Source organism: Tachysurus vachellii, chromosome 21, assembly GCF_030014155.1.
Source record: "Tachysurus vachellii isolate PV-2020 chromosome 21, HZAU_Pvac_v1, whole genome shotgun sequence".
Lineage (NCBI taxonomy): Eukaryota > Metazoa > Chordata > Actinopteri > Siluriformes > Bagridae > Tachysurus > Tachysurus vachellii.
The window spans coordinates 18,268,862-18,290,598 of record NC_083480.1 but is presented as its reverse complement, the minus strand read 5'-3'; the positions used below and the strand labels follow the sequence as shown (position 1 = coordinate 18,290,598).

General features: G+C 37.7%; 2 protein-coding genes across 4 annotated transcripts; one reads left to right on the top strand and one right to left on the bottom strand.

Annotated features, from left to right (window-relative positions):
* Window positions 1-5,362: 5,362 nt before the first annotated feature.
* On the bottom strand, window positions 5,363-16,994 carry parp10 (poly(ADP-ribose) polymerase family member 10). Of its 2 annotated transcripts, XM_060896913.1 has the most exons (13): window positions 16,975-16,993; window positions 16,741-16,835; window positions 15,093-15,268; window positions 14,755-14,997; window positions 14,431-14,661; window positions 12,474-13,504; window positions 10,589-10,804; window positions 9,785-9,890; window positions 9,566-9,696; window positions 8,097-8,892; window positions 6,695-6,822; window positions 6,221-6,392; window positions 5,363-5,824 (listed from the first exon to the last, which is right to left on the bottom strand). In XM_060896913.1, the coding sequence occupies exons 3-13, from the start codon at window positions 15,265-15,267 to the stop codon at window positions 5,526-5,528; spliced, it is 3,528 nt and encodes a 1,175-aa protein (XP_060752896.1). In that variant the 5' UTR covers window position 15,268; window positions 16,741-16,835; window positions 16,975-16,993; the 3' UTR covers window positions 5,363-5,525. The 2 variants fall into 2 exon arrangements, with proteins under 2 accessions (XP_060752896.1, XP_060752895.1); XM_060896912.1 differs by having other exon boundaries at window positions 16,741-16,994.
* Window positions 16,995-17,009: 15 nt separating this feature from the next.
* On the top strand, window positions 17,010-21,525 carry polr2k (RNA polymerase II, I and III subunit K). 2 transcript variants are annotated; one of them, XM_060896914.1, is made up of 4 exons: window positions 17,010-17,103; window positions 17,361-17,423; window positions 20,934-21,026; window positions 21,353-21,525. In XM_060896914.1, the coding sequence occupies exons 1-4, from the start codon at window positions 17,052-17,054 to the stop codon at window positions 21,373-21,375; spliced, it is 231 nt and encodes a 76-aa protein (XP_060752897.1). In that variant the 5' UTR covers window positions 17,010-17,051; the 3' UTR covers window positions 21,376-21,525. The 2 variants fall into 2 exon arrangements, with proteins under 2 accessions (XP_060752897.1, XP_060752898.1); XM_060896915.1 differs by having other exon boundaries at window positions 17,029-17,100.
* The last annotated feature ends 212 nt before the right edge of the window (window positions 21,526-21,737 follow it).

Here is a 21,737-nt window from a genome sequence, read left to right as displayed (position 1 = left end):
GCTGACAGTATATACTAATGTGTGTGTAGAGCTGACAGTATATACTAATGTGTGTGTGTAGAGCTGACAGTATATACTAATGTGTGTGTGTAGAGCTGACAGTATATACTAATGTGTGTGTGTGTAGAGCTGACAGTATATACTAATGTGTGTGTGTGTAGAGCTGACAGTATATACTAATGTGTGTGTGTAGAGCTGACAGTATATACTAATGTGTGTGTGTAGAGCTGACAGTATATACTAATGTGTGTGTGTAGAGCTGACAGTATATACTAATGTGTGTGTGTAGAGCTGACAGTATATACTAATGTGTGTGTGTAGAGCTGACAGTATATACTAATGTGTGTGTGTAGAGCTGACAGTATATACTAATGTGTGTGTAGAGCTGACAGTGTATACTAATGTGTGTGTGTGTAGAGCTGACAGTATATACTAATGTGTGTGTGTGTAGAGCTGACAGTATATACTAATGTGTGTGTAGAGCTGACAGTATATACTAATGTGTGTGTGTGTAGAGCTGACAGTATATACTAATGTGTGTGTAGAGCTGACAGTGTATACTAATGTGTGTGTGTGTAGAGCTGACAGTATATACTAATGTGTGTGTGTGTAGAGCTGACAGTATATACTAATGTGTGTGTAGAGCTGACAGTATATACTAATGTGTGTGTGTGTAGAGCTGACAGTATATACTAATGTGTGTGTAGAGCTGACAGTGTATACTAATGTGTGTGTGTGTAGAGCTGACAGTATATACTAATGTGTGTGTGTGTAGAGCTGACAGTATATACTAATGTGTGTGTGTGTAGAGCTGACAGTATATACTAATGTGTGTGTGTGTAGAGCTGACAGTATATACTGATGTGTGTGTAGAGCTGACAGTATATACTAATGTGTGTGTGTGTAGAGCTGACAGTATATACTAATGTGTGTGTAGAGCTGACAGTATATACTAATGTGTGTGTGTGTAGAGCTGACAGTATATACTAATGTGTGTGTAGAGCTGACAGTATATACTAATGTGTGTGTGTGTAGAGCTGACAGTATATACTAATGTGTGTGTGTGTAGAGCTGACAGTATATACTAATGTGTGTGTAGAGCTGACAGTATATACTAATGTGTGTGTGTGTAGAGCTGACAGTATATACTAATGTGTGTGTGTGTGTAGAGCTGACAGTATATACTGATGTGTGTGTAGAGCTGACAGTATATACTAATGTGTGTGTGTGTAGAGCTGACAGTATATACTAATGTGTGTGTAGAGCTGACAGTATATACTAATGTGTGTGTGTGTAGAGCTGACAGTATATACTAATGTGTGTGTGTGTGTAGAGCTGACAGTATATACTGATGTGTGTGTAGAGCTGACAGTATATACTAATGTGTGTGTGTGTAGAGCTGACAGTATATACTAATGTGTGTGTGTGTAGAGCTGACAGTATATACTAATGTGTGTGTGTAGAGCTGACAGTATATACTAATGTGTGTGTGTAGAGCTGACAGTATATACTAATGTGTGTGTGTGTGTAGAGCTGACAGTATATACTAATGTGTGTGTGTGTAGAGCTGACAGTATATACTAATGTGTGTGTAGAGCTGACAGTGTATACTAATGTGTGTGTGTGTAGAGCTGACAGTATATACTAATGTGTGTGTGTGTAGAGCTGACAGTATATACTAATGTGTGTGTGTGTGTAGAGCTGACAGTATATACTAATGTGTGTGTGTGTAGAGCTGACAGTATATACTGATGTGTGTGTAGAGCTGACAGTATATACTAATGTGTGTGTGTGTAGAGCTGACAGTATATACTAATGTGTGTGTAGAGCTGACAGTATATACTAATGTGTGTGTGTGTAGAGCTGACAGTATATACTAATGTGTGTGTAGAGCTGACAGTATATACTAATGTGTGTGTGTGTAGAGCTGACAGTATATACTAATGTGTGTGTGTGTAGAGCTGACAGTATATACTAATGTGTGTGTGTGTGTAGAGCTGACAGTATATACTAATGTGTGTGTGTGTGTAGAGCTGACAGTATATACTAATGTGTGTGTGTGTGTAGAGCTGACAGTATATACTAATGTGTGTGTGTAGAGCTGACAGTATATACTAATGTGTGTGTAGAGCTGACAGTGTATACTAATGTGTGTGTGTGTGTAGAGCTGACAGTATATACTAATGTGTGTGTGTGTGTAGAGCTGACAGTATATACTAATGTGTGTGTGTGTAGAGCTGACAGTATATACTAATGTGTGTGTGTGTAGAGCTGACAGTATATACTAATGTGTGTGTGTGTGTAGAGCTGACAGTATATACTAATGTGTGTGTGTAGAGCTGACAGTATATACTAATGTGTGTGTGTGTAGAGCTGACAGTATATACTAATGTGTGTGTGTGTAGAGCTGACAGTATATACTAATGTGTGTGTGTGTAGAGCTGACAGTATATACTAATGTGTGTGTAGAGCTGACAGTATATACTAATGTGTGTGTGTAGAGCTGACAGTATATACTAATGTGTGTGTGTGTAGAGCTGACAGTATATACTAATGTGTGTGTAGAGCTGACAGTATATACTAATGTGTGTGTGTGTAGAGCTGACAGTATATACTAATGTGTGTGTGTAGAGCTGACAGTATATACTAATGTGTGTGTAGAGCTGACAGTATATACTAATGTGTGTGTGTGTAGAGCTGACAGTATATACTAATGTGTGTGTGTGTGTAGAGCTGACAGTATATACTAATGTGTGTGTGTGTAGAGCTGACAGTATATACTAATGTGTGTGTGTAGAGCTGACAGTATATACTAATGTGTGTGTGTGTAGAGCTGACAGTATATACTAATGTGTGTGTGTGTAGAGCTGACAGTATATACTAATGTGTGTGTGTGTAGAGCTGACAGTATATACTGATGTGTGTGTAGAGCTGACAGTATATACTAATGTGTGTGTGTAGAGCTGACAGTATATACTAATGTGTGTGTGTGTAGAGCTGACAGTATATACTAATGTGTGTGTGTGTAGAGCTGACAGTATATACTAATGTGTGTGTGTGTAGAGCTGACAGTATATACTAATGTGTGTGTGTAGAGCTGACAGTATATACTAATGTGTGTGTAAACACTGCTGTCATTGACAGACAGACAGACAGACAGATAGACAGACAGACAGATAGACAGACAGATAAACAGACAGACAGACAGACAGATAAACAGACAGATAGACAGACAGATAAACAGACAGACACACAGATAGACAGACAGATAGACAGACAGATAAACAGACAGACACACAGATAGACAGACATAGACAGACAGATAAATAGATAGACAGGTAGACAGAGACAGAAAGATAGACAGACAGACAGACAGACAGACAGACAGACAGACAGACAGATAGATAGATAGATAGATAGATAGATTCTTTTCATTTTCCTGAAACACAAGGAACACATATGTAGACAAACCCTTCATCATCACCATGAAGAAGAAGATGAACTTCTGGAGTTTTTATTTAACATGAACAGTGAAGATAAAAATCTGCCCCTTGTGTGTGGTGATGAAGAGGAGCTGGTTATACAGCAGCTGATACTCAGTCTGATCCACCGGGTGCCAATATTATTATACCAACACTAAACAATACATTCTGTAGAGTGTAAAATATAATATCTTTGTTTATTTTTAGGGTAAATAATCAGTGTGAAAAGCCGTTTATTAAACCTGCACAGTTTTAATGATTTAATAATCATTTGTCTAATAAAGATTTATTCACCTGATTTTCACTTTAACTGCGATTTACTCTTCAGTTTTATCAGCATTTGGCCGATTATTTATCAATATTTATATGATTTATCTGTTCATTTCTTCATTCAGTAAATACAAATAAATAAATAATAGTTTAATTATATATTAATGATTTACCTTATAATCATCTCATTATATATTATTTTTAGAAGTATTTGTTTTAGATTATTTTGATTATTTCTTGCTTAATTTCATTTGTAAAATGTTTTAAATTATTTTTCTTTGTAAAGCAAAGAGCTGAACTGTAAAGTCTGAGAAGCACAAAATAAATAAAATGTCTATATTTGTTAACCTGAATAAAGCAAATGAAAGACACACACACACACACACACACAGAGACACACACACACACACAGAGACACACACACACACAGAGACACTCACACACACACACACAGAGACACACACACAGAGACACACACACACAGAGACACAGACACACACAGAGACACTCACACACACACACACAGAGAAACACAGACACACTCACACACAGACACACACACTCTCTCTCATACACACACACAGAGAAACACACACACACACACAGAGAAACACACACTCACACAGACACACACACTCACACAGAGACACACACACTCTCTCACACACACACTCTCACACACACAGAGACACAGACACACACTCTCTCACAAACACACACACTCTCACACACACACAGAGACACACACACACAGAGACACTCACACACACACACAGAGACACTCACACACACACACACACACAGAGACACTCACACACACACACACACAAACACACACACTCTCTCACACACACACCCACACAGAGACACACACACTCTCACACACACCCACACAGAGACACAGACACACTCACCCACACACTCTCACACACACACACAGGGAAAGACACTCACACACAGAGAAACACAGACACACTCACACACAGACACACACACACTCTCTCTCATACACACACACAGAGAAACACACACACAGAGAAACACACACTCACACAGACACACACACAGACACACTCTCACACACACAGAGACACAGACACACACACTCACACAGAGACACACACACTCTCTCACACACACAGACACACTCTCACACACACAGAGACACAGACACACACTCTCTCACACACACACACTCTCTCTCACACACACACACACTCACACACACCCACACAGAGACACACACTCACACAGAGACACACACACACTCACACAGAGACAGACACACACTCACACACACACAGACACATTCACACACACCCACACAGAGACACACACACACTCACACAGAGACAGAGACACACACACTCACACAGACACACACACACCCACACAGAGACACACACTCACACAGAGACACGCACACTCACACAGAGACAGACACAGACACACTCACACACAGACACACTCACACACACCCACACAGAGACACACACACACTCACACAGAGACAGACACAGACACACACTCACACACACTCTCTCTCACACACACACACACAGACACTCACACACACACACACACACAGACACTCACACACACACCACACACCAACTTTACACCCTTTATTTATGTCTCACAGATGAAATACAGTCTTTACAGTGATTAATAAGTCTGGTTTGATTTTGTGTGTTAAAGGTTAAAGTTCAGATTAACATGTAGGTGTGAGTCAGAGGAGCAGAGATGAGATACAAAGGAGGAAGTGTGTCGTTTTCACTCAGGAGCCTTCAGGCAGGTGATGAGATACTGAGGATACGCCTGTGTGTCGTTAAAGATGACGAACAGACTGGGCTCCTTCATGCTGTCCACGACGCTGTGGAAGCGCACCGGGATGTCTGAGCCCTGTCTGAGAGGAGCCGTCCTCATGTCGTGCTTCCCCTGGGTGAAGTCTCCCGTCAGGACTTTGGCTACGAAGATGAACTTGTGTCCGTCAGCGTTGGGGGGGGAGTAGGTGTCCGAGAAAGAGTATGCGGATTTCACGGCGAAGTACACGCCCTGTCCGTACGCCGTGGCTGTGTGGAGAGAGAAAAAACACCCAAACTCACTCCTTAATGTGTGTAAAAGTGCACAGTGTAGTGTGAAGTAACAGGATTAACACATTAACATCGGCTCATCCTAAACACTGTGACACAGTGGGCGGAGTTTATCTGAAACGTGTCTCGCTCACGCTCGAGTCTCGACTTGTTCTGAAGTGCATTTTATTCGTGGAGTGAGGAGCAGAACCGGATCCACTGACACCGGTGATTAAAGTGATTATTATAACGACTAGTGCTGATCTAACAGAGATATACTCTTAAGAGTTGAGTATACCTCTGAAGTGTGTTTAATGAGCTCACGAGGAGCTCAGGTGGAGCTCATGAGGAGCTCAGGTGGAGCTCACGAGGAGCTCAGGTGGAGCGTCGCGTTACCGTTTTTGCCGCAGAAGCTCCTGTTGAAGCCGTGGATGCAGATCTCTTTCACGCTGCTCTCGCTGGTGCCATGATACAGCATCCGCTCCACGTCACTCCGAACCTTCTGCTCCATGTCGGCCTTCTTCAGCAGGTACTGACTGTACAGCAGCCGGTTCGTCAGCTTCTCCACCTGCACATGACAGGTCCATACAGGACAACATACGGTTACCGTCGCTCGCTCTACACCTGCTCACAGCTTCTACGCTGAACAGTGACCGTTCTCACGGTAGGCGGGTTTATTGTTTCTATGGTAACAGATCACGTCTTATCAATGCCATTCTGTTTACATTGTGGAGCTCCTGTACTAGAACGAATTCCTCGTGCGTGAAAACATACTCGCCAATAAAGACCTTTCTGATTCTGATTCCGACTCGTTCACATTGACGATCCAGTGTAAGCGTTCTACAGGAGATGTAAAGCGATCTGCTTCACCTGTACGATCTGGACGCTGCTCTGATCGGTGAGGCTGCTAAAGAATTCTGCAGCAACTTCGTTATATTCTTCAGAATCTTTCTCCAGTCTCACGGCGTCTGGAACATCCGACAGCAGACTGTAATCCTCTGAAAACGTCAAAGACAGACGGAAGACTTTTACACACACACACACACATATATATATTCACTCACTCATTCATCTTCTACCGCTTATCCGAACTACCTCGGGTCACGGGGAGCCTGTGCCTATCTCAGGCGTCATCGGGCATCAAGGCAGGATACACCCTGGACGGCGTGCCAACCCATCGCAGGGCACACACACACACACACACACTCTCATTCACTCACACAAACACACTACGGACAATTTTCCAGAGATGCCAATCAACCTACCATGCATGTCTTTGGACCGGGGGAGGAAACCGGAGTACCCGGAGGAAACCCCCGAGGCACGGGGAGAACATGCAAACTCCACACACACAAGGTGGAGGTGGGAATCGAACCCCCAACCCTGGAGGTGTGAGGCGAACGTACTAACCACTAAGCCACCGTGACCCCACATATATATTTATAAAAAAAAAAATAAGTACATATATAGTATATGAGTATATAATCTAGCCCCAGGTTTGGAAGCCAGTGACGTCTGTGTGACTTCTGTGCCGGTCCCAATCCCAGATAAACACACAGGGTTGCGTCAGAAAGGACACGCTGCGTAAGATTTGCCGTATTTCTGCTGGCACCCTGTAGGTCAACAGTTTGTTGTTGGTTGTTCACCGTGTCCTCGACTGATCCGGTGTGGAATTCACACTGATGACTCACGTGTTTAAAAGGACCAACGAACTGTCGAGCTACAGGGTGGCGGCAGAAACCGGGATACTGTTGGTGGAGGAAGGAGAGGAAGGAGGAAGGTGCGTAGGGACAGAGAGAAGAGGAAAGGCAGGAGTACAGGTCTGAGACTCAATGTTTATACAATGACAGGGAAAGATAGAGAGCTGGTGGACATGATGGAGAGAAGGAAGGTGTTGGAGTGGGATACAATCCGGTTTGTTTGTTTATGGTGTGGATGGAAAGAGAAATGGGGTAGGAGTGATCCTGAAGGATGAGTGTGTGAGCTTAAAGTGTGTCAGACAGGGTCATCAGTCTGTAGTTAGAAATCGTATAGTATATTAGTATATAAATGTTTTATACCAGATTTGATTTGTTCACCAGGAGAAGTCACTATAGTGTAAAACAAAGTGTTTCATGTTGTAAAAGCTGCCCCTGGCACACGGGTATTCTGCATGGGGTCAAAGTGATTACTGGACCCCGATAATGGCTGCATTATATTTATGTTTAACTCTACAGCGAGTGTTAGGAGATGTACAGAAACAGCATGACGACATTCCAGCTCTAATCCTGACCTTGGAATTCTGTGTACAGATCGACAGAGCTGATGAGTTTTCGTGAGATGGGCACGGATCGCCCGGACGACACGCTGAACTCCAGCATCTTTGTGAAATCGATGGTGTAGGGCTGGTTGTTGAACAGGATGTCCAGCTTGTCCTGTTTTATTCTCCAGGCGTTTTCGATGAACAACGTGGCCTCCGGTGAGTACGGCGTCACCGCCGAGCGCTCGCGGTCGTGCCACACCCACTGCACGGTCTTCAGGATCTCGGCGTCTGTGGTGCTCCCTTCCGCTCTCTCCAGCAGCTCGTTCAGTTCGGGCAGCGCTTCGGTCACGTAGTTCTTAAACCCTGAGACGATGGCTGTGGTTCCCTGGATCTGGATTTCCACAGCGTGCTTCCTTTTGATGAAGTCCAGGCAGCGCCGATGGAAGCCTGAGAGCTTCCTGAAGCTCTTGTGCTGCAGTTTCTCCTCATGCTGCCTTAAACCCACCTTCTTCCCCAGAGCGATGTCGACACGCACCAGGTCATGTGTGTAACACGCAAACACCTCGATCTGCGCCGTGTTGGACAAGCTGATGGCCTCCTGCAGGGACACGTCCACCGCCTTCACCAGCTCTTGGCCCTCGTCCATGGGCATCGCCTCGTCTTTGGAGAGCTGGAGGACTTTCTGTAGCTCTTCTTCCTCCAGCAGCTCTGGGTTCTGACTTGTCTCCAATGACATCTGGATGGCCAGGGAGAGATAAGCATCTTCATCCAGACTGACGAGGTCTTCCTGCTGACTCTCAGCTTTAACGGACTCCTGTGTTTCCATCTAAAGGAAGACGAACGACACGCTGCCTTTAAGACCACGAGCAATATCACGGACATCTTATATGTGACTTACAAAGAACAATTTCAGGAAGTTCTACCTCAAAAATATCTCAGAGTGTTTCATTTTTCACCTCATTACCCAGAAATAACTAGCCATCTAGAAGATTCCACATTATCTCATTAAGAAGAAATATATCATGATCTTAAATACAGATCTAATATACCTAGAAAACATCTCATTAGCTCAAAATATTTTGTTTTCTAATCATCTAGAAAATCTAATGACCTCAAAAATCTCAAAGATTTTCACCTAGACAATATCTCATTATCTCGTCCTGATATTTAATTATCTGAAAGTATCTCGTTGTCTCGTTATATGAATCAGACATGAAAACAAACATCCCACATTTACAAATCTAAAATACTTTACTAGAAACCTTTTAAATGATTATCTAGAAAATATCTCACTGTCTCGTATCTCATTATCTCGTTATTGCATCATCCAATTACAAACCCCATTATAAACCCAGACTTTTTGTTTGTTGGGGTTAAAAGTAAGTGACTGCTGTATGATGTGTCGAGTGGAGAACCAAATCACACTGATATTAACAAGTGGAACAGTAAAGATACCCGGAGTTCCTTCCATGTTGAGGAGAACCTGCTCCTGGATTTACCTGTTCTCCTGAGGATGTAGGAGCTGAGTACAGATCCATTTCCTCCTCTGCCGCCACCGCCGCCGCCGCCGCCGTGTGAGAGCGATCGGTCTCCAGAAACCCCAGTATCTTCTTAGCCTCTTCTATTTGAGCTGAGAACATGTGAGACGGTGAACCTGGTCAGTTCTCATCAGAATCACGTGAGAACAGAACAGATGGGAGAAAAGTAAAGACAGAAACCTGAGGTGTGTTTATCAGCGCCAGTCCTCAGATCCACTAAACCCTGAGCTGAACTCCTCGTGAAGTTCTGACTCGACATCGTTTTCCAGGCCAGAGCGAAGATGTCCTGATAGAAGAAGAAATCTAACATTTTATTATTCACTTTAATCGATGGTAGTTTTCCATCTTTATCTTTAACGTCAGCTTTCTACAAAAAAAAAGCTAAAAAACACAAAACATGATCCAGACGGATTCTAAATGACATTAAAAATAAGAATTAAAAAGATTTCTTTAACACGCTACATGACTGAATCTTAATGTTAATAAAATTAAAGAACAGATGCACAAACAGAGCTATTAAAAGTGACAGAAACACAAACACACACACACACACACTCACTCACTCACTCATTTTCTACCGCTTATCCGAACTACCTCGGGTCACAGGCGTCATCGGGCATCAAGGCAGGATACACCCTGGATGGAGTGCCAACCCATCACAGGGCACACACACACACACACACACACACACTCATTCACTCACACACACACACTACGGACAATTTTCCAGAGATGCCAATCAACCTACCATGCATGTCTTTGGACCGGGGGAGGAAACCGGAGTACCCGGAGGAAACCCCCGAGGCACGGGGAGAACATGCAAACTCCACACACACAAGGTGGAGGTGGGAGTCGAACCCCCAACCCTGGAGGTGTGAGGTGAACGTGCTAACCACTAAGCCACCGTGCCCCCCCCCCCCCACACACACACAAACACACGTATACGTACATTAATAAGTGCACAGATGTGCTTGTGATCAGTACCTGTTCCTCCAGCGGTTCCCAGTGCACCCTCTCCAGGTTGATGTAGACCTGGAACTTGGCGGTCATCTCTCCCAGGATGCTCAACCCCTCGTCATCGTGCAGCAGGAAGCGAGCGATGCCGGGCTGAGTCACTGTGATGATCTTAGTGTACGTGGAGTCGACCACGCTGGATAAAACCTCCGCTACTGTCTGAACCGCCGTGGGGTTTCCCTGGATCTGTCCAGCAACATTCACACACACACACACACATTTCAATTCAATTTATTTGTAATGCTTTTAACAATTCACAATGTCTCAAAGCTTTTCTATTAAAAATTTCTACATTTTTTTATTAAATTATTTTTCATCTCTAATGATCACGTCTGAGGTGACGGTGGTGAGGAAAACCTCCCTGAGATGATCTGAGGAAGAAACCTTGAGAGGAACCAGACTCAGAAGTGAACCTCATCCTCATTTGGGTGACATGGACAAGAAATTATGTAAATAATGTAAATAATGTAAATGTAAATAATGTAAACAATGTAAATGTAAATAAAGTAAATAATGTAAATGTAAATAATGTAAATATAAATAATGTAAACAATGTAAATGTAAATAATGTAAATGTAAATAATTTTAAAAATGTAAATGTAAAGAATGTAAATGTAAATAATGTAACTAATGGAAATAATGTATGTAATTAATGTAAATGTAAATAATGTAAACAATGTAAATGTAAATAAAGTAAATAATGTAAATGTAAATAATGTAAATATAAATAATGTAAACAATGTAAATGTAAATAATGTAAATAATGTAAATGTAAATATAAATAATGTAAATGTAAATAATTTAAAAAATGTAAATGTAAAGAATGTAAATGTAAACAATGTAAATGTAAATAAAGTAAACAATGTAAATGTAAATAATGTAACTAATGGAAATAATGTATGTAATTAATGTAAATGTAAATAATGTAAACAATGTAAATGTAAATAAAGTAAATAATGTAAATGTAAATAATGTAAATGTAAACAATGTAAATAAAGTAAATGTAAATAATGTAAACAATGTAAATGTAAATAATGTAAATAATGTAAATAATGTAAATAATGTATATGTAATTAATGTAAATGTAAATAATGTAAATGTAAATAATGTAAACAATGTAAATGTAAATAATGTAACTAATGTAAATAATGTATGTAATTAATGTAAATGTAAATAAAGTAAATGTAAATAATGTAAACAATGTAAATGTAAATAATGTAAATAATGTATATGTAATTAATGTAAATGTAAATAATGTAAATAATGTAACTAATGTAAATAATGTATGTAATTAATGTAAATGTAAATAATGTAAACAATGTAAATGTAAATAAAGTAAATGTAAATAATGTAAACAATGTAAATGTAAATAAAGTAAATAATGTAACTAATGTAAATAATGTATATGTAATTAATGTAAATGTAAATAATGTAAACAATGTAAATGTAAATAAATAATGTAACTAATGTAATCAATGTAAATGTAATTAATGTAAATGTAATCATCCTAATATCATCCTAACAAATAAATCATTTTAAAATATTTTACAATTGCATACAATTATACAAATTCTGTAGAAATACCAATCATTTAAATTTTTCATGATATATTTATGAAGTTTAATAAAGTAAAATGACTAAACGAATACTTGATAAAAATCAAATAAAATACTAAACATTTTGTTGTATTATAATACTGGTAAATATTAAATAAATAAATAAATAAATAAATAATTCAATAATTTTTGAAAAAATAATTATTGAAAAAAAAACTTCTATATTTTTTTATTTTTTCTTTTAATCGAAGCTTTTAAAGTGATTAAAAAGCTCTTAAAGTGATTTAAATATAGCTCACGCTCAGGCCGTCTCCGGTGTCCAGGGGGAAGATGATGACCTCAGACATGTCCCTGAGCAGCTGTTGATGGTGCAGCTGGATGTAGGTGAGCATAGCAGGCTGCATGCTGAGGACTTTCTCCCTCTGAATGGGAGTGCTGAGGAACCGAGCGATGTTCTCCTTCACCTCCAGCTCCACATCCTTCAGTGTCACCACGGAGATGGCATTCCCCTGGGTTGAGGTTTCGGCGCTGCAGGTGTCCTGACTCAGGAGGAAGGTTCTCCACTCCTCAGAGCAGATTATGTACTCATACTCAGGCTTCACATTAAGGACAAACTCACTGACCGTGGTCTTTATCACCTCACATGCCTGGTTCACCATGTGCATGGAGGTGGAACTTAAAGTCATCACCCCCCCGTTCAGCGTGTAGGAGCAAGACAGTCCCTGGTCCTTCAGCATTGCTGTCAGCTTGTCTCTGACATCCTGTCTCTGGAAAAAGTCAGCTTTCAGAGCACTGACGGACACTTGGACCTGCGATACGCCAACAAGGAACTCCATCAGCTCGCTCTTCAGTTTCTCAACTCCATCTAGGGTGGGGCCTTCGACCTCCACGCCGTTCGGTGTGACTCTGATCTTGTATCCAGGATGAGATGTTCTCAACCTTTCGGGAACATTACAGAGAGTGATGAGCTCTCGTTTAATGGGGTCAAGGATGGGGACATGGCAGATAGAGGGCTTCTGTTCAGCTGGAGGTTGAAGGACCTGCGAGGTGTTTTTGGACATATCTACAGGTTCTGGAGTCATCTGGAGGTCAGGTTTCAGAGCAACAGCCTCCTGACTGAGGGACAATGATGATGCAGAGCTGCTCAGAACAGTGTGTCTGTCATTCAAAGGAGATACAGAGCTAATCTGACCATCTACACCTCTGTCTGTCCCGTTCTCTGAACTCGTCTGAGGGGCTTCTTCCTCCAAGTGCAGAAAAGAATAATAAGGTTTCACGATCAAGTCTGTCTCTTCTAGCTTGTGAGACTTCTGAAGTACGCCGTCCACCGCTATTTAACAAAATTGTCAAAAAAGGTGATGTCATGTTATACACACATCTTGATGTGATGTCATATTATACACACATCTTGACAACTGCCTTAGTGGGTGTGGCCAAATATTTTAATGAAGATACTTGACTGACAGTGATGTGATAACACAGGATTATACATGTTTGTTAACGTGGTTCCACAGTTACCACCGCTCACCTGGCTCGCTACGTAGTGGGTGTAGTAAAGGAAATGTGGCCTCTGTGTAATTGGTGTAACCTCTGTGCAGTAGGTGTGGCATCTCTGTCAGTTCCAGTGATTGATATGTGGTCTGTGTTTAGTGGGTGTGGCCTGTGTGAGACAGATGTGGCTGGTGTATATCAGATGTGCTGGGTGTGGCTTGTGTGGTGGTCTAAAAACAGTGGCCTGTTTGTAGTGGGTGTATATTTGTGGTGGATGTGGCTATTGTATAGTGTGCATGGCATTTTGTGGGTGTGGCCTGTTTGTACTGGGTGTGGCTTGTTTTTACTGGCCGTTGCCTGTTTGTGCTGGGTGTGGCCAGTATTGTGGGTGTGGCTTTCTTGTACTGGGTGTGGCTTGTTTTTACTGGTTGTTGCCTGTTTGTGCTGGGTGTGGCCTGTATTGTGGGCGTGGTTTGCTTGTGCTGGGTGTGGCTTGTTTTTACTGGTTGTTCTCTGTTTGTGCTGGGTGTGGCCTGTATTGTGGGTGTGGTTTGCTTGTGCTGGGTGTGGCTTGGTTTTACTGGTTGTTCTCTGTTTGTGCTGGGTGTGGCCAGTATTGTGGGTGTGGCCTGTGTATAGTATGCATGGCCTGTGTTGTGGGTGTGGCCAGGTTGTGGTGGGTGTGGCCTGTGTGTAGTATATTGTACTGAAATAGCTCTGTTTGATGTTAAAGCTGTGTGTTATATCATGTTCATGTCCACTTACACTGCACGTCTTTAAAGGAGACTTTAGCGAGGTGTTGTGAGATCCTGCACACAGACACCACTTCTCCTCCTCCACTGCGGCTGCACTCGAAGTACAGCGTTAGCAGATCGTCGGTCAGGTCAGGGGGCAGGTTTCCCACCATGATGGAGTCTGTGCACTCCACCTGCTCCAGAGTGAGCCTCGCTCCATCTAGCGCTCGCTTGGAGAATTTACTGCGCATCTTCTCAAATTCTGCAATAGAAACATTTTAACATCAAAGCGCAAAGCGGTTAATTGGGTGGAAACGAGTCGAATCTGTGTTACTGTGCGTTTCTACATACGGACCCTCGGCTGCAGGCTGGTGGAGATGAATGAGGACCAGGTCTTTCCTGGGGGACAGATATAGAGTGTAGTTATCTGAGTCGATCCCAGTCAGATTCTCCACGTAAAGCTCCAGCATGTCAGAGCTGGTGCTGGGAGAAAGACCACGCAGCACCAGCTTCCTATGATCCTTTGGGGGTTTTTTGCGTACGATCAGTTGCGCATCACTGAGACTATGAATGTCTTTCTGCAAGACTCTCGTCACAACTAGTCAACACACACACACACACACACACATGTAGTGCTCCGTTTTGCTACATAATGTATATAATAAAACACTGAGATTCATTTCCTAGTCTCACCGTCCACATTCTCAAACACCAGTAAGGCTCTGTCTCCTGTCCTGTCCAGAGAAATGATGTTCCCTCCTCCAGACCGTCTCTTGTTTTCAAAGTAAAGCCACAACAGGTCGTCATCCACACCATCGGGGATCTGAAGGACCTCCACGCTACGATGTTCCAAGCTTTCGTCCTCCATCCTGACCATCAGAGCAGAGAAACTATTCTTTCAGATGGAGTTTTAAATCTCTTACCTGCTGATTACAAGCCAGTGCTTTCTAAAACAAAACTGGTCTGTATCCATGTCTGTGAAAAAGCTCCATTACAAACGAGAAACCGAAGGTATCTAAGTAATGGCTGACTAGATTCTGAGTCAAAGTAAAAACTTTAAACATGAACAAGTCAGTTTAGTTCTGAGACTGATTTCAAACATCTGAACAAAGAAGACTGGACTACACTATTGTGTAATCTTACTGAAACTGACACAAGTTTAATAACTTTATATCATTTGTATAACAACCCAAAACTTCTATTGTTCTATTACTAAAGTGTTCTATTCTATCAGCTTAATTATACAGACTGTATAATATTAAATAATACTAATAAATAAATAAAGGATTTATAAGACAGGAGTACACGTGAGACCTGCTCTGATAACATCACGTCTTACAGAGACACACTTTAATGTGTTGTTGTTGTTGTGTATGTGTTACAGAGACACACTTTAATGTGTTGTTGTTGTTGTGTATGTGTTACAGAGACACACTTTAATGTGTTGTTGTTGTGTATGTGTTACAGAGACACACTTTAATGTGTTGTTGTTGTTGTGTATGTGTTACAGAGACACACTTTAATGTGTTGTTGTTGTGTATGTGTTACAGAGACACACTTTAATGTGTTGTTGTTGTTGTGTATGTGTTACAGAGACACACTTTAATGTGTTGTTGTTGTGTAATACATTATTGTGTTGTTGTTGTGTATTACATGATTGTTTTGTTGTTTAGGTGTATTACATGATTGTGTTGTTGTTGTTGTGTATTACATGATTGTGTTGCTGTTGTGTATTACATGATTGTGTTGTTGTTGTGTATTACATGATTGTGTTGTTGTTGTTGTGTATTACATGATTGTGTTGTTGTTGTGTATTACATGATTGTGTTGCTGTTGTTGTTGTGTATTACATCATTGTGTTGTTGTTGTTGTGTATTACATGATTATGTTTTTGTTGTTGTTGTTGTTCTGTATTATATGACTGTGTTGTTGTTGTTGTGTATTACATGATTGTGTTGTTGTTGTGTATTACATGATTGTGTTGTTGTTGTTGTTTATTACAGGCCTCTCCCATCTCTGACATAAAGCCCAAACAATCCAACTGCATGAATTATATTTTCTATAAAACCCTGAGGTCATATGTCTGTATACACAGCTGTGTGTGTGTGTGTATATAAATATAAATAAATATAAACGTATATATAGTTTACATCATTATGTTATTTAGTTTATAATAAATATGTTTTCCTCACAAACAGAAACTGAAACCATGCGTTGTATCTAACTGCAGGTGTCACTACACAACAGCGTATTAACACTTTATACACGTTTTACACGCACAAACACACACGCAGCTTTCTGTAAACACTCTAATAAACAGTCTAAAGTTTTAATCTCTCACCTGAGACGCAGTTTTACTTCAGATCATGACGCTAAAGCTGGTTTACTTCCGGTTCGGTTTTTACTTCTCGACGAATTCCTAAACTAACTTCCGAACTAAAAACAAAGCAAATAAAATACGTTTAACACTTGTTTAATGTCTCAATCGGTTTAATATCATATATAAACGATATGTTTATATGTTATTTGTTCTATGTTATTTCAGTTATTGCGGAAAAAATCCCCTAAACTTCACCTGACTCGCAAACGTCATCTTTGATCGACGAAATAGTTCCTTTCGCATGCGCAGAACGCTCCGGGGTAACAGTGCGCATGCGTAAACGTGTATTCACAACAGCACGGACACAACGCACGTTTGTTGGTGGTTAGCAAGTTGCTTCGTTTTTTAATTATTAATATAGTAGCTCATAATAATGAAATAAGGCTAGAAAATAAATGCAAAGTTTAATTGATACATTTGGGTAATTTGCTGACAGTTCGCACGCGCTTGCTAGCAAATGTGCTAACTAGCTTGCTAGTTTTTGGTAGCTTGCTAACTAGCTAGTCGATTTAAATCCATATTCTTCACTTATGTTGTCTTTTACTTCACGTTTTTAGAATCGTGTCTCGTTTTGTTTTCAGAAATGGATTCCCAGAAAGAGGTCCAGCCTCCTAAACAGCAGCCCATGATTTACATCTGTGGAGGTGACGTTTATAATACATCATTATAGTTAATGTTAACGATTTATTATTGTTATTACCTCACATTTCTATATTATACATCATTATAGTTAATGTTAACGATTTATTATTGTTATTACCTCACATTTTTATATTATACATCATTATAGTTAATGTTAATGATTTATTATTGTTATTACCTCACATTTCTATATTATACATCATTATAGTTAATGTTAACGATTTATTATTGTTATTACCTCACATTTTTATATTATACATCATTATAGTTAATGTTAACGATTTATTATTGTTATTACCTCACATTTCTATATTATACATCATTATAGTTAATGTTAACGATTTATTATTGTTATTACCTCACATTTCTATATTATACATCATTATAGTTAATGTTAACGATTTATTATTGTTATTACCTCACATTTCTATATAATACATCATTATAGTTAATGTTAACGATTTATTATTGTTATTACCTCACATTTTTATATTATACATCATTATAGTTAATGTTAACGATTTATTATTGTTATTACCTCACATTATTATATTATACATCATTATAGTTAATGTTAACGATTTATTATTGTTATTACCTCACATTTCTATATTATACATCATTATAGTTAATGTTAACGATTTATTATTGTTATTACCTCACATTTCTATATTATACATCATTATAGTTAATGTTAACGATTTATTATTGTTATTACCTCACATTTCTATATTATACATCATTATAGTTAATGTTAACGATTTATTATTGTTATTACCTCACATTTCTATATTATACATCATTATAGTTAATGTTAACGATTTATTATTGTTATTACCTCACATTTCTATATTGTACATCATTATAGTTAATGTTAACGATTTATTATTGTTATTACCTCACATTTCTATATTGTACATCATTATAGTTAATGTTAACGATTTATTATTGTTATTACCTCACATTTCTATATTGTACATCATTATAGTTAATGTTAACGATTTATTATTGTTATTACCTCACATTTCTATATTATACATCATTATAGTTAATGTTAACGATTTATTATTGTTATTACCTCACATTTCTATATTATACATCATTATAGTTAATGTTAACGATTTATTATTGTTATTACCTCACATTTCTATATTATACATCATTATAGTTAATGTTAACGATTTATTATTGTTATTACCTCACATTTCTATATAATACATCATTATAGTTAATGTTAACGATTTATTATTGTTATTACCTCACATTTCTATATTATACATCATTATAGTTAATGTTAACGATTTATTATTGTTATTACCTCACATTTTTATATTATACATCATTATAGTTAATGTTAACGATTTATTATTGTTATTACCTCACATTTCTATATTATACATCATTATAGTTAATGTTAACGATTTATTATTGTTATTACCTCACATTTCTATATTATACATCATTATAGTTAATGTTAACGATTTATTATTGTTATTACCTCACATTTCTATATTATACATCATTATAGTTAATGTTAACGATTTATTATTGTTATTACCTCACATTTCTATATTATACATCATTATAGTTAATGTTAACGATTTATTATTGTTATTACCTCACATTTCTATATTATACATCATTATAGTTAATGTTAACGATTTATTATTGTTATTACCTCACATTTCTATATTATACATCATTATAGTTAATGTTAACGATTTATTATTGTTATTACCTCACATTATTATATTATACATCATTATAGTTAATGTTAACGATTTATTATTGTTATTACCTCACATTATTATATTATACATCATTATAGTTAATGTTAACGATTTATTATTGTTATTACCTCACATTTCTATATTATACATCATTATAGTTAATGTTAACGATTTATTATTGTTATTACCTCACATTTCTATATTATACATCATTATAGTTAATGTTAACGATTTATTATTGTTATTACCTCACATTTCTATATTGTACATCATTATAGTTAATGTTAACGATTTATTATTGTTATTACCTCACATTTCTATATTGTACATCATTATAGTTAATGTTAACGATTTATTATTGTTATTACCTCACATTTCTATATTGTACATCATTATAGTTAATGTTAACGATTTATTATTGTTATTACCTCACATTTCTATATTATACATCATTATAGTTAATGTTAACGATTTATTATTGTTATTACCTCACATTTCTATATTATACATCATTATAGTTAATGTTAACGATTTATTATTGTTATTACCTCACATTTCTATATTATACATCATTATAGTTAATGTTAACGATTTATTATTGTTATTACCTCACATTTCTATATTATACATCATTATAGTTAATGTTAACGATTTATTATTGTTATTACCTCACATTTCTATATTATACATCATTATAGTTAATGTTAACGATTTATTATTGTTATTACCTCACATTTCTATATAATACATCATTATAGTTAATGTTAACGATTTATTATTGTTATTACCTCACATTTTTATATTATACATCATTATAGTTAATGTTAACGATTTATTATTGTTATTACCTCACATTTCTATATTATACATCATTATAGTTAATGTTAACGATTTATTATTGTTATTACCTCACATTTCTATATTGTACATCATTATAGTTAATGTTAACGATTTATTATTGTTATTACCTCACATTTCTATATTGTACATCATTATAGTTAATGTTAACGATTTATTATTGTTATTACCTCACATTTTTGTATTATACATCATTATAGAGTTAATATCCATGATTTATTATTATTACCTCACATTTTTATATTATACATCATTATAGAGTTAATATCCATGATTTATTATTATTACCTCACATTTCTATATTATACATCATTATAGAGTTAATATCCATGATTTATTATTATTACCTCACATTTCTATATTATACATCATTATAGAGTTAATATTCATGATTTATTATTGTTATTACCTCACATTTTTATATTATACATCATTATAGAGTTAATATTCATGATTTATTAATATTATTACCTCACATTTCTATATAATACATCATTATAGAGTTAATATTCATGAATTATTATAAACTTCCATTTCTATACAGGTTGAAGAAACACCTCATTTACATTCAGTCATGACCTATAGATCTGTGTCTGTTCTCTATAATGACTGTACACTGATACACTTTTGTCTTTAGCTCTAACTCAGAAACTTACCTTAAACTTTGTTGATATTTCATTGCACCGTGTTTAAAATGTTTTGATTTAACAGAAAAGTGTGTGTGCATCCTGAAGTGTCTTTATACCCAACAAAAGCTCAAACCTTCTTTTCTCACAAGAAAAACACCCTGTTTTCTGACATGTCTGTTCAGATTCTGTATTTAATCCCCAGGTTGTCTGATGCTTAGTAGTCAACTCGATGTTATGTCCATTCATGTGCTTGTTGTTAAAGATTGAACTGATTTAAGTTTTTTTTCATGCATAGAGTGTCACACAGAAAATGAGATCAAGGCCCGAGACCCGATACGCTGTAGAGAATGTGGCTACAGAATCATGTACAAGAAGAGGACGAAGAGACGTATCCTTTATAACTCAACAACAGCCTGGGCATTTCATTCACACCTTCATTCTTCATTCCTGGAAGAGTTTAGAAACAATTGGCATGTGAAAATAAAATGAACAGAAGTCCCAGCACAGTGCTGCAGTATTCTGACTGGTCATATGGTGTTCACAGCAGCTCTGCTGGCAGGTTTATATTAATGTTATTGTTGCTAAAGCTCCTTCACAGGGACATGTATGGCTGAAGCTTCACATCTCTACAGAGAAGTTTTCTTTAAGGAGGTGTTTAACATGGCTGGAAGGAGTCGTGTGTGTTTGTGTGTATTCCTTAACTCTGGGTTTCAGTGGTCGTGTTCGATGCTCGATGATCTCCAGCCCCACATGTTTTCCTCTGAGCTCAAACTCTTCTTCCATTTTTTTCCCACTTTCTTTTGGTTTGAAATTGTAAATAAGTGTGTACAAGTTCAGTGATCAAATACAGTTTTGTGTATTAAAAAGCCCGCCGAGTTCTCGTCCTGCTTCTGTGCAAACTGTTGGTTTATAAATCTTGTGTGGTTTCTGGCAGTCAATTTAAACATTATAAAGAGCTCATCTATCTATTCAATACTACACCATTACTATAAAATTATATTAGAGTGTGTGTGTGTGTGTTTATGTAGTAAAAATGCCATAGGATGTTTTGGTTTTTTTAAATATTGATAATTAGGTAATGATAACATGCTGAAATTTG